A 14,333-nucleotide genomic window follows, 5' to 3' on the forward strand; every position below is an offset into this window, starting at 1 on the left:
ATGGCAGCGAACGCATCTGCGACGGCAGGTAGGGATATTTTCATTTTTTTATTGCTAGTTCTTCCTTTCTTGGAGCCTAAATAAAATAACTACTCAATAACTCATTCTTTCAAAAGTACATTCTCTAAATTTAGACATCCGGAAGCTTCAAAACATTTCTCAGCGCCACAAATTGGGAATGGCCACAAACGTGTGCAAAGCGTCATGCTGGGACTGCATGCAGTTCGAGACTGAACCGCCGTGTTTTACCGTCTTTTTTCAGATATTCTTGCCGTGCCATGAACAATTTTCTACAAAAAGAAGTGTCATGAAACAACAAAACACTCTGCAGAGCAACTCCTGCAGATTATTGCTGCAGGGGAAGTTTCTGACGTCGGGGAAAGTGATGACGACGACGACGACGCTCTTGAAGAAGAAGGTGCCCGCGCAGAGCTTGCCCGTGATGTGTCTATTGATGCATCGGATGATGAAAACGTGCCGCAAAAGGATCCAGCTGAATATGACAGCGTTGCAGAGAACGTGAAAAAGAACATTTCGTGGAAGAAACAAAGTTTTCTTCCTCCATCTGACCTCCAGTTTACTGGGCCCACTGACGACCTTCCGGAGCTAGACGAGGCATACACGCCCTACACATACTTTTCTAGGTATGTGCCGGAATCAATTTTCGCATGCATTGCGAAATCCACGAACCTCTACAGTGTGCACACATCGCATGTCAACGTCAACACGACGCCCGACGAGATGAGGAAACTTTTCGGGATGCACATATTGATTGGAGTGGTGTCTCTGCCTCGTGTACGACTCTACTGGGACCGTCTGATGCGAGTACCAATGATGAGCGAAACAATGAGCGAGAAGAGATTCTTCAAACTAAGGAACAACCTTCATGCTACAGTTGATGAACCCAGCGACTGCCAAGACCGACTTTGGAAAGTGCGGCCTCTTTTGGACCAGATCAGAGCCCGCTGCTTGGAGCTGCAGCTGGAAGAAGAATGCTCAATCGACGAGCAAATGATACCATTCAAAGGTAACTTATCGATCAAGCAGTACGTGAAAGGGAAGCCGACACCATGGGGCACCAAGGTATTTGCACTCTGTGGAAGGAGTGGCATGTTCTACGATTTCGTTGTTTACCAGGGAGAAAATACCATTCCAAAAAGTCTCAAGAAGGACTATGGCCTTTGCTCAGGTGTGGTGCTCCATCTTGCAAAGCGAATCCCAACCGGCTGCAACTATCAGCTGTATTTTGACAATTACTTCACATCACTTCCCCTGCTACGTCAACTAAAAAGAGACAAGATCTTAGCTGCAGGAACTGCAAGAACCAACAGGCTCTGCAAGTGCCCACTTGCACCTGCGCAGATCACAAAGAAAAAACCCAGAGGATACTCTGAAGAGTTCGTCACGCAAGACAATATTGTTGTCGTCTGTTGGAAAGACAACAACACAGTTACAGTGGCGTCAAACTTCGTTGGTGTGGGGACGACAAGTCAGGTGGAGAGATGGGACAAGAAGACCCGTGAGCATGTTTCTGTCACCCAGCCTGAAGTCATTGCCAAATATAACAAGAGCATGGGTAGTGTTGATAAGCTGGATTTCCTTCTCAGCTTGTACCGAACCAAGATCAGGTAAAAAAAATGGACACTGAGAGCTATCTTTCATTTCGTTGACGTGGCAGCATTAGGAAGCTCAACATTTTAGTTTGAGTCGCTGCCGATAGATTGGGCTGCGTACTTTCCACGTTTTTTGTGCCTCACCGTATCTGTTTACCATAGCTGAACCAAGTCATCTTTACATGGCTCTGCCCTCGAAAACAAAATGCCTGGCAAGTACAAACTGTGCAACTTGCACCCGGTGAACCTGTCAAGAGTATTCTGAGCAGGTTTTGAGCTTCCAAATTACTCACAGATTTTAGTAGTATAGAACGCCAAAACTGAAGTCTTCTGAGTGACACCATAACTAGATCTAACAGCGCTCTTTAATAAGAGTTTGTGTTCTAGTTTATTAACACTTGTTTACCAAATTCTAGTGCAGGAAAACAAAAGAAACTGACAACTGAGGAAGCTCTCGATTTATATTTCAGTCTACCAGATGACGCTGATGACAGTGAAAATTAATGGGAAGAATCAGACAACAAAGCGCCGTCCGACCTTGACGCCGAAGAGAGCATCGAGGAGAAGCAAGTGACCCCAGGGACGCAAAAACCGAAAAGGCAAGCCCCGAAAAGACTTCACGGTCAGCCCCAAGAAGCGTCGCATCTCGACTGAAAAATCACTCACTGCAGAAGATGATGCAGTCGCCGAAGGAGTGTGGCCTTCACAACAAAGCCTTCACAGGGCAGCATGCCAGTGGACGCATTCCAACTTGATTTTTCTGAAGACGTTATCGGTCACATTACAGACCGGACCAACTTGTATGCAAGTCAAACGAGGAAAACAGACTGGGACCCCTATCACGCCCGAATAACTGAGAGCATACATCAGAATGCTCGTCCTTACGAGTACAGACCTCATGCACCATGTTCATCTTTATTGGAGTTTGGACAGCCAGTAAAACGTGAAGGAGATTTCGCAAGTGATTTCGTGCGAGAGATTCCAAAAAATAACAAACTGTCCGAATCTAAACGACAACACTTATGACAGCGGGGATGCGGAAGACAATGATCGCTGCTACAAAATGCGTCCACTGATTCATATGATGAAATAAAAGTTTGAAAGCGAGTGCCAACCATCATCCCATCTTGCCGTAGACGAGAGCATGATCCTTTTCAAAGGGAGATCAGCACTAGAGCATTCTGAAGCACAATTTTTTTCCAGAAATTTCAGGCTCGAAATGACATGCACGGTACAATTGGGCCTAATAAAAATCTGAAGTAAAAGTAAGTCTAAAAATATCGGCTAGGTGACGCATGCTACCACCCGCTACAAAGTGTGCAGCGCTTTCTTTCTTCCCATTTATCAGACACATAATCACGTATTCAGTCACATAATCACATACCACAATGTTCACTTTCGTATTGGCCAAGCGCCGTGCTGTCTCGTGTCACCGCAGGCTTGAGCAAAGCTGCTGCTGATGCGATCGTTGCAAGATGGAGAAACAGAAGCGATTTCATTACGAGGCATCATTCAAACAGAAAGTGATCATCCTTGCTGGAAAGGAAGGTAATCAAGCAGCGTCATGATCACTGGGCATCCCGGAAACGTGCGTGCAGGATTGGCGGAAGCAGAGAGGCAATATTTTCGCCTGCAAAGCCACGAGGAAATGCTTCAATGGCCCTCGACGGGGACAATTTCCAGAGCTGGAGGACTCCATTTCAGATTACATTAGGACCTGCGTCTGAAGCAACTACCCGTCTCTTCGGACGTCATCAAGGACAATTCTTTCGCACTTGCTACAGGTTACAAGATCCGCCGCTCTTGATTCCAAGCGAGTAGGAGCTGGATCACCAAGCTCATGCGGCAAAAAGGATTTTCGCTGCAACGAAAGACGAGCATTTGTCAGAAGCTCCAGAAACCTTATGAAGCGAAATTTGTCGTGTTCCAATGTTTTATGATCAAGCTTCGACAGTATTCGCAACTCCAGCGCGCCGCTCGCCCTCCCGCGGACGAACGGAGAACCAGAGGATCGGGGACGGCAGCGGCGGCGGCGGCGCGGAAATGGTGGCAGGGACTGTCGGCCTTGATGCGCGAAGCCGTTTTAACGAACAAAAGTGAGCGCGTTAAAAAAGGAATTCTTGTGCTCCGCCTTCCAACAGCGTTGCACGAAGGACCGGGATGTCTAATTTCATAAGGGACGTTTCGTGTATAACATACGCTGCGGATTTCTGGTCTTGCGCATGGCCGCCAGCTCAATCTGTGCTCAACGTGACGGAAGACGCTCCCGCTAATGATTAAGAACTCTATAGTACGGTCTACGAAAAGTCTTCTTTGCCATAAGTAGGAGAAAACTCGTCGCGCAACGGAATGTGTCGACCAATACAAATCGAGAATGGGTTCGCGTTTTAAGGCCGTTACAAGGAACATGCCCATTTATTCCAAGCACTTTAATAATACAGAATACCCGTACTTGCTTTCAGGTAATTACAAAGCAAATAAAGAAATGCACGAACCATTTTAAGTGCGCCTGTGTTAGCCAGCCGTTCGTGCCGAGAGCTTAGAACGCGCAGTTTTGGCCAGAGGGACTGCAATATTGAAAATAACACGGTACAAAAAATGTACGGTGTATTAAAATATTTATTTGTAATAGAGCAATAAATAAAACCCCTAAAACAGCCAATTATGTTTTTGTACTTTTTGATGCATACTTTAGCGGTTTAGTATCTGGTATTGCGCCGTCGTCAAGCCTCTCGTAAAAGTTGGGGCCGTCAGTTTGACATCAGTGGGCTGCACGGCGACCTGAAGTTTTGAGCTGCCGAATATGTGACAAGGGGTGTAAAAACTACAACATTTCTTTTTTAGAGTGATGAGCACGGCAAAGCTCCTGGCGCGCACATAAAATTGTGCTTCAAAGGCGCAGCGCGAGCTTGCGGTTGTAATGGTACACCGCACGGTAGCCTGCGGTAACAAAGTTTCTATCAATAACCATAGAGCAGTTTGATTACGTGTTACAATACACTAAAACCGAGACGGTGCGCAGCGAGTTGTGAGGCTGGGACGCGAAGACACCAATACAGTAACGCTGTTCTTCCGAAGCTTGACGGTCACCGTTCGCGGCTCTATTTTTAGAGAACTAATGGCCAGGCAAAGCGCAAACATATCTTCATCACCCTCAAAAATATTCTGCCACAAACAGTAACGTGGCCGGTGCCTAAAACACTCTCTCTCACCACAAAGCTTCGTAATTTGAGGTTTCTGCAACTTTTAAATAATAACATGCTCGTTTTCGTAACGTGCATCAGCATCTCCGTCACCTGTAATATGATTCCTCCCTAACCGCTTCACACTTGTGGACAAATAAAGCATTTTTAGCGCGCTGAACAGTGTCAGCGCAAGCAGGTGCACGGGATATCCTGGAGAATCTATCCCCGTCTCTTCCGCCATCTTGGAACTACCGCCCCGCCACCTATAGGGCGTTGGAGTTGCGAATAGGGGCCACATGATAGGACAGATCCGAAACGCAGACCTAACACCCACGTTTTTCGACATGCCTTCGAATTACACGGTCGAACAAGAGGAGCCAAGCAGGTAACGAAAAAAACTGATTACGGCGACGTTAGGATGCATGGCAGATGGGCGCAAGATGAACCCTTTTTTGATTTCCGAAAGGAAGACTTTGCCTGCCAATGTTAAGTTCCCAGAAAATGTCATTGTTCAGATGCACCCCAAAAGATGGATGGAAACTGACCTTCTGATCGATTGGATTGACACCGTACGGCGAAAGGGGGGTGGAGCCGACTTGAGAGTGCTTTCTATGCTGGTTCTAGACTTGTTCAGATGCCACATCAGCCAGCGTGTCAAGGACAAACTTGCAACATGCTTCCCCAACACTGGTGATCGTCCCCGGCGGGATGACGTCTCAACTGCAGCCACTGGACGTGTGCTTAAACAAACCAACGAAGGACTATGTGCGTGCAGCGTACGAGTGGCTCACTGCATACGAGCACACACTGACGCCAGCAGGAAGTTTGAAGAAAGCAACGCTCGACGACCTGGAGCAATGGGTACACGACGCCTGGAAAGCATTCCCGCGGGCGATGGTCGTACGTTCCTTTCAAAAGTGCGACCTTTTCAACGCCACTGACGGAACCGAGGGCGAGATTTTGAAACTTACGTCGGACTCCGACGGCGACTAGTGTGGTTGTTTTGTTAGTGCGTGTGGGTGGGTTTCATGTGTGTCTTTCACGGATGTGGTGTTCAGCACTCATTATTTTACCTGTGCGGTACAATCGGCATCAAATTATTCTTAAGACTATTCAGAGCTAAATTTACCTGCACGTTACAGTCGGTAGCGTGCTAGAATCGTGCAAACACGGTACATGCCAATGAAGCCAGAAATAAAGCGGGACTTCAAAGTCTGGTGCCTGGCGGACTCAAATGCTAGCTACCTTGTAGGTTTCAGTTGTACGAAGGAGAAAACTAAGATCGTCCAAAAAACAGAACGCTCTGGGAGCATATTGTGCTGTCTGTCTGAAGGAATTGTACCCCCTGGTAGTCAGCGTTTTTTTTTTTCTTTTTTTAGTTATACAAGTTTGCTTTAGCAGCTACGTGACGGCACAGACCTACCCGATGAGGCCAAGGTTGACAATATGAACAAAGGTGGCTACATCTGGCACAAGAAAAATGATGTCACGGCCTACCAATGGCGGGACAGTAAGAATGTTTGCCGAAGTCCAACCACCACGAACCAGACGGACGAGCAGGTGGATGTAGAGAGGATGACGGCAACTCGACAAAAACTACTCGTGAAGTATCCCATTGTTGTGGAAGACTACAATGCGTGGATAGGGGAAGTAGATCGTTTCGACCAAAAGCATAACGCTTACCCTTTAGAGCAGGGGTGGCCAGGCTGACCCGGCCTAAGAGCCGCAAACAAAACCACGAAACTTCCAAGAGCCGCATGGAAGAAGAAACGCATAGCTGCCAACTCTTCCGAATTTTTCGTAAAATGTACGAATTGGGACTAATTTTACGATTTTACGAATCTTGCTTTAAATCTTACGAAATATCTATATATTTTCTTTTTTTTGTTTTTTTTTGTTTCTGTAATTCCGTTGTTGGCGGTATCTTGCACCGCCACAAGAGGGCGATAGGTACCGTCCACAGCAGCGCCGTGGTTTTTACTATCCGTCTATCTGGTGGCCACGGATCGAAAACCAATCCAAAGCTCAAGCCTTTGTTCGTGTGTTTGGTGGTGCACAGGTGCACGTTGGTTCGGCGTGTTCAGACGTTGTTGGGCCTCGTTGTTTCGGCCAGTTTGCGGCGAGAAGTACGGCATCTGTGTTTGTTGCACGTGTAACTGTAGCATTCTCCTGGTCACTGTGGCTTCGCGGCGCAATGCCGAACTCGAAGCCTCAAAAGAGGTACTTTCAGGTGTTCCTGAACTGCTCACCTACACGTCGAAATTTCCGTGCTTCGTGCCGCCCAAAAAGCGAGAGAAGTTTGGATTGTGTAGCACGTGCACGTGTGATGTAAGTGTTTCGGACGCTGGCCAGGCTGACGTTATGCTGCACATCGCTTCGCGTAACCCCCTCCCTTCCCCCCCCCCCCCCCCCCCCCGCCGCCGCCGCCGCCGTGCCGCCGCGCGACTTTTACGAATTTGAAAGTCCACAGGTTGGCAGGTATGGAAAGGCAACAAAGGGAGGGAGGGGGGGGGGGACTTTTGTCCACAGCAAAAAATGAAATTCAAACTATTTTCTATCTATCCATGTCAAAAGCAGTTTGACTGTACGAGTAAGGTAGCAGTAGCACAAGACTACCAAATGGCTACCTGTCTCGATTTAAAACGTGTTCCATTTCTCTTTCTGGGGAAGTGCTCGTGTGACCGGGAGGGAGGCGGGGAAGTGTGTGTGTGTGGAGGGGGGGGGCAGTGGAGGAAAGCCGCGAGCCGCGCTTTAACAGGCGAAGAGCCGCATGCGGCTTGTGAGCGGCAGCTTGGCCACCCCTGCTCTAGAGAGAAGGTCGAAGAGGTGGTGGAGCCGCACTTCTACTTCATCCTAAATGCGGCTATTGTCAACGCCATCCTTCAGCACAGCTCCAGGGAAAGCAGTTTGTACCTGCAGTTTCATGTCCTTCTTGGGTGACAGCTCATCAAGCGCCAGAGTTTTTGGTAAAGCAGGCGCAGCCATTTCCTCCCCAATCGAGGAAAGAAAGACGGGCACACGATGACAGTGCATCTGGAGGTGTGCGATACAATCAAATGACCCACTCCAGGCACAGGTGCGCTGAAGACAACCGTGAAGTACCATGCGCACACCCCACAAAGTGCGACGTTCGCACGTGCGTTTCATGTTTCATGCCCTATTGTAACAATTTCCAACTGTTCTAACTGTGCCGAACTGCATCTAAATACCCAACAGTGGCAAACTGCCCGCTAAAGTGATTTTTTTTTTCTATTTTCGAGGTTGGAATAAAATATCCTCAGTTCACACATCTTTGTTTACCCCAAGGGGCCAGCGTAACCATATGGTCAGAGGCCATATTTCAAAAACTAAGAGCATGCGATGGGTGATTTCTTCTGTATCCGTGATTTAGGTGAAATAATTTTTAAAATATAAACGCAGCTCCACTGAAATAAAAAGAAAATAAAAAGAAACCAGTCTCTGATGGGCTAACACTTGAACTTGAGAGCTCTAGCTTATTTCCCCGGTCTTGTAATATTGTGGTCCTTTTTTGACTGGATACCGTAACATACCGAGCACGCATCAATGTCGCAACAAGTGCCCACCCCGTTTGAAACATTTGAAATATAAGCAAAGGCAATATCGAGTGCCCCCTACCCCCAGAAAACTTCCCATGCGTCAGCCGCTTCTCCGAGAAATTGGTACTGTGCGACCAAGCTTGACACGCGAGCACCAGCACAAAGCTTGCTTGACAAAGCAGCACAGCTGCTTTAGAACTTGGGGCTTCCACCAGACTCCTATACAGCTCCTACACCATTCGACCGGATCAAAACCGAAACCACTCTACAAAGTGACCCTTCGGCTTTTCTGCTCTTAGTCCCAACAAGTTTCTATCCCCCTTGTTTCATAGCTACCTAGAACTTTTGCATGGTCATACACTCTGCATTTTACAGTACAGTTGCGTGCATAAACTTGTCTTTTCCTTCTCTTATAATCAGACATTTTTAACTATATGTCTGTGTCTTGGTTGCCTTCTGACACTCCGTAAGCCACGAACAACATTGCAAGAAAGATCAGGACATCAACTCGCAAGATGATGAAACGCGATTCGTGAAGCGGCTATCTTGCCCAGAATGTCTCAAAAACCGAGTCTTTGAGAGAATGCCGCAGCTATGTCTTCTCTTGAGAGCAGTCTGGACGAAGGAAACAGCTGCATCACTCACCTTGCAGACATGCATCTAGCCTCCTCCTCCGCAGTACAGTCTCACCTCCTTCCGGACCTTGTCAGTAGGAATAGCAGACGCCATTCCCTCAGTACGCAACCGCACGAATCCAGCCGAGATCTGCAGGACACACCGGAAGAAATGTCCTCGTGAGCTTCTTCATAGTCAATAAGACCATGAAGGAACAAAGCAATGTTTCCCGTCCTAGACAGAACAATCTACCCTTAAATGACCAGCACTACTCGCAAAGCCTAAACTCAAATACAATGGTGGAACTGACAAGTGGTGATTTTGAGCAACTCTTGTAGCAGGAAACAACTGGTTTTGGAGAAGAGATTCCCACTTTTGAAGCAGAGAATTTCGAGCCTTCAAGTCAAAAAATTTAAAAACGGCAGTTGTTGGAGTGTTGAGAGACTATTTAAAGTGTCGTACCTACAGAGGACCTGGCCTCTACAGATATTTATTTATTGAACAATCGTACGTGGGTAATTTTGCAGACATTTCAATTAACCTATTAGGAGTACCGATGGCGTCTTCGGTCCGTGTTTGACGTAAAAAGATGTTTTTGGCTACTTTGCAGGGTTTGTATCAGGGTGACGTAATTGTTGCAAGTTCGACACCAAACAGACACTTTCGTGCTGAATGTGTCTCCTGGTCTCTGTTTTGTAGTAGTTAGGCATGTGCAAACACATTTTGGGTTCAAAGCAAAATTAAAGTGCAAAGTGGTTTTGGTCGAATATTTTTTTAATTGAATACTGAATAGTTGCTGTGCCTTTCTCTACTCCTTTCACTACTGTTACATCATGCTTAAACAAACATTTAGCTGAACCGGCAAAGGTTGTTCCTAAGCTTCTAATTGCCCACTTATGAGCTCTCTTAAATTTAATCTAGCTATATTTATAGACTGTGCCTTCAGAAAGTCCCATACTTACATCGGGATGACAAGTAAATGACAGATTTGACATAAAATTAGACCTATAAAGGAGCCCAGCCATAACTAATTAAGGATATTTATAAATATCCTCGCAAATACCTTCGATTTTGAATTAAAAAGGAAAAAACAAGCACAAATGTACGCAGGTTGTTACAACATTGCAGCCTAACACATACCCCTGCATAATAGCCACAGTTAAATTTCGAGAATTTTACTGTAATGTAAATATCAACAATCTCGTGTCCTTTCTTTTCTTTTTTTTTTTAATATACCAAGCACACGTGCGCATCACACCGCTTTTTTTTTTAGTTGTGTTTATAGCCTAAGCGTGCAACTGCGCTGCGGCGAAGCGAGTCGCAAGATTGCAGTGTCAGCTCTGCAGGTATTGCTTCTCCGCAGCGCACCGGTGCTCGAGGAAAAGCACACTCAAAGGGGCTAACCCACTCCGAACAACCTCTTGGGAAGTATGAACATTGCAGCTCATTTTGAATTGAATATCAAATAACATTGTATTTCAAACTACTATTCTAACATTTGAATATTTGTGCAACCCTACTCTTCGCACACAGTACTCAAACATCCGGAAAAAAAAAACACAGCTGTACTTTATTTTTAGTGGCCTCATCAACAATGCCACGTGCCACACTTTGTTTCCTTTTCGAGAACAGCTCCCTTTTGGCACAAACTGTGCACCAATGCAGGAGCAGCATGTAGCAGGTTATTTGTTCTGGCACAGGTTGAAGCAAGTGGTGCAGCAGTTCCCCTACTGCAAATACAAAGTGATTCAAGGAGATGCCAAGCTCTCTAAATCGACTGGAAAATTCGGTTTCTTAAGCTATCGCGCTACGACTTTGTGCAGCGTTGCCCACAGATGATGCATTTTCTTTGTAAAATTTGCGAAGAGCGAAATTACCTGAGGAAAAAGTAAAGAAAAGAAAAAGGCTTAGCTCCTAAGAAAATGCAGCGACGCCACCGGTCTTGAAACAACACGGCGCCGTTTCGCACGGGAGACAAGAGATGGTGCAACGAACGCCACCAACGAACGAGCATACGGCGCCGAGAGCCGGCGTTTTTACAGACAATCTTTTCGACTCAAAAGCGGCCCGCGTTGTGCAGGTGGCGACAGTCGCAGAAACAAAAACAGGTACGGTAACAACAAGGAAGTGCAGTTCCTTGTCTGCTAAAGACGCCGGCTCTCAGCGTCGTCGCGTCGTATGGTCGTTCGTTGGCGGCAGTTGGCATCGCGACCGCTTGTGCCATCTCTTGTCTCCCGTTCGAAACGGCGAAGTGTTGTTTGAAGACCGGTGGCTTCGCTGCGTTTCCATAAAAGCTAAGCCTTTTTCTTTCTTTACTTTTTACTCAAATAAATTCGCTCTTTGATAATTTAAAAAAAAAAAAAAGCAACATCTGTGGGCAACGCTGCACAAAGTAGTAGCGTGATAGGTTAAGAAACCAAATTTTGCAGCCGATTTAAAGAGCCTAGCGTCTCCTTGAATCACCATGTAGAAAAAGAGCATGTTGTTCACAAAGTTAATTAGCCTTTTCCTGAATTTCGCAGATTATAAAAACATACGGAAGGGTTTAGAAAACCACTGAGAAGCCACAAATAGCTGTCAGGTATGTTTCTTAATTAAAGGGCAGCTCCAGTTCATTTTCAACATTAAGAAAACAATGCAGTTCTCTTCATTATCGCCTAAAAAAAGCCACACGCCACATATTTCAAACGAATTCTGCCTAAAAATTGATAAAACTGGCAAACAAATTTTGAGGTGCCTGGAATTCCCAAAATCTGCTAATCCCAGCAAGCGAGGTGCGGGTAGCCAACAGCCCAGTCCATACAACCATGCCAGCGCAGCCCACCCTGCACTACCTACGTCATGCTCAGGAAAAGTTGTTTGCTTGTTTTGTACTTCTTCGAGCAAAGCAGATCGCTCATCATTGGCCACGCGATTTTTGGAATGCGCATACGCCACGAACGCTCATGTGCTCTCGTGCGAGAGGCAGTTGAGGCAGTTGAGGCATGTTTGAACTGACTTATATGTATAGTATATGTAAAGCCTTATATGGCATACTTCTACAAACCCGTCGCAACATATTTACGTGTGATTTACTGAACTTCACGTTCTACCAATGCTTTTAAAACAAGCCCATGGAAAAAGTAGTGCTTTTCTGCACTAAAGCACAAGCTGCAGCCATGGCAGTACAGGCGTCGTCGGGTGTAGCGGACGACCAATCATAGCAAACGACTTTTGCCTTTGCGTCGAGCTGCGCCCGGTTGCCTGGTACGCAACGTCGAAATTGTTACCGCGTGGTTAGAGCGTGTAGCTGATGACACAGCAGCAATGTCACCTGTTATGGGCAAGCTTTCGGTTTTGGTTTGTGGTAGACTTTAAATGAAGATTGCGCAAAAAATATTACACTTTTTCGAAAAGTAATTACATGGAACCGTTTCTTCCTAGCCCTGGATATATAATCAAGCATTAACTCAAATCTCTCGAAATTGACCAAGTTGCCCTTTAACCAGGTATAAGAATGTGTATATCAAATTATGTTGCTCCAGGAGTATGACAAATTTTCTAGCACATTTTTTTTCATATAAAAGTATTTAATAAACGATATAGAGGAAAGTTTTCATATGTGAACACCTGACAATTTCCAGGGCGCTGGGAGGAGGACTAGGGGGCTGTTGCTGCCACTTCGCAGGGATTCTACTGTTCTGTTACATAGTGCCACACAAGTCTGCCCAACACGACAATCTGGGGTTCTCGTGCACGTTGAAAACCAGTATCGTCCCGCAGAGGCAAAATATGGAGACGGGCTGAACATAGAGATGCACAGTCAGCCAGACAGGTGGGTGGCTAAACCACTGCTGCCCACTGGGGAGACCCCCGACTATATAGAAATGACTTAACTTTCGTAAATATCGCAACCGGAAAAATATTAAGAAAAATCGGTCTCACAATTGCGTTACCCCATAATAACAAATACACAGCATATCACGCCAAGTCGCAAAATTTTGTGCCCACGAAATAGTCCCGAGACCCACACTTTCCCGAACTTACGAAATATTGAGTCCGCAAAAATAAACTTGTTTACAGCATATCCGTTTAGCACCGTAATATGTATTTATGAGCATTGTTCCTACATAGATCCATCTCAGATTTTTTGTTTACAATGCGTTAGTATCGACTACTGTGAAATACAGAGCAGGCACCCACACAAAAATTGGAGATAATCCCGAAGAAATGGGGTACACGCTTGAAACCAGTGACGCGCACTGTAAATCACCTCATTCGAGACTGCCGCTTGAAAGGGCTATAGGAGCAGTACAGGAGTCTGCCAGAACCCGCAATTTTACAGCAAAGGAGCATATGGCTAGGGTTCCGTGCATTTTTGGTATCCGTGTCTAAAAAAAAAAGTCAGAAATTGCATGCAAATACGCTCTAATGTATGGAAATGCATAAACGACTTCTCACCTCGATATGCATTTTGATAAAGAAAGACGTTGAAATGCGTGATAATAGAGATACATACGGGAACAATGGGCCTTCTCCCGGTCCAGTCGGGTGACGACACTTCTTTACATATATATAAAAGCAGCAGCTCTTGTACCGTAGAATACCGTGCATCCGCCCATTCCACATTGAGCACCCATATCCAAATTTCTAAGATCTGAGAAAATATGTACAGTACATTTATATGTAAAATTGACAACTGGACAAGCGCCCATTCCCCATTTTTTTGCGATTATCCCTAAATTTTTAGTGGGCACTTGCCCAGTATTTTATGGTATATGTAAAGCCTTATATGTATAGACCTTTTCACCCTCCGCCGCATGGGCGCTGCCATATTGGAATCACGTGATGCGGCCGCCATTAGGTTGCTTCAACTTGTTGCTCCGCTCTCGCGTCCGCGCCTTGGCGGATGCGTTGAATCCGTGTTTTTCGTCGCGTTTCACCGCGTCTCTTGCCTTACTCCGTAAAGTGTCGTCCGATACTTACACTTACCATGCAATTGCATTACATCATTATGCGCGCAACTTCTGTAATTGATTTTGTAAAACGTTTTGAATATTTTTTACTGTCGGCGTGCGGGATACGCGTGAAAAGGTCTTATAGGAACAGGAATCAGCGTTAGCACTTGCGCACATTGAATACATATATGACTTGAAGAGAGCCTCGAGGGTTCAAATACCAATAACTTATGAGAACTGAGGTTCGGTTACTAATAAGGGCGGAACATTTGCAATAGGAAGCCCAATGTTATTATATATGTGAGTGTGCATTGGTGTCACAGAAGGAAACAAAAATACTCAGCATAATTAGCCACGTGTTTTTCTTGAAAGCATGGTATTTTGTTGTTACAACAAATCGAAAACAGTTTCTTTTGATTACACTAG

At 45.7% G+C, this 14,333-nt stretch overlaps 2 protein-coding genes across 2 annotated transcripts in view; one reads left to right on the plus strand and one right to left on the minus strand.

Annotated features, from left to right (window-relative positions):
- On the plus strand, window positions 1-1,632 carry LOC120838608 (piggyBac transposable element-derived protein 3-like). The gene is made up of 3 exons (XM_040208609.1): window positions 1-28; window positions 135-519; window positions 645-1,632. Exons 1-3 carry the CDS (start codon window positions 1-3, stop codon window positions 1,630-1,632), a joined length of 1,401 nt encoding a protein of 466 aa, XP_040064543.1.
- A 6,019-nt stretch (window positions 1,633-7,651) lies between these two features.
- The window catches only part of LOC120838609, a 43,476-nt gene continuing 36,794 nt past the window's right edge, over window positions 7,652-14,333 (minus strand). Inside the window, exon 4 of the mRNA XM_042287850.1 lies at window positions 7,652-7,831. Coding sequence (XP_042143784.1) covers window positions 7,652-7,831 — 180 coding nt within the window. The remainder of the gene's footprint in view (window positions 7,832-14,333) is intronic.

This window comes from Ixodes scapularis, unplaced genomic scaffold, assembly GCF_016920785.2.
Source record: "Ixodes scapularis isolate PalLabHiFi unplaced genomic scaffold, ASM1692078v2 ptg000504l_1__unscaffolded, whole genome shotgun sequence".
NCBI lineage: Eukaryota > Metazoa > Arthropoda > Arachnida > Ixodida > Ixodidae > Ixodes > Ixodes scapularis.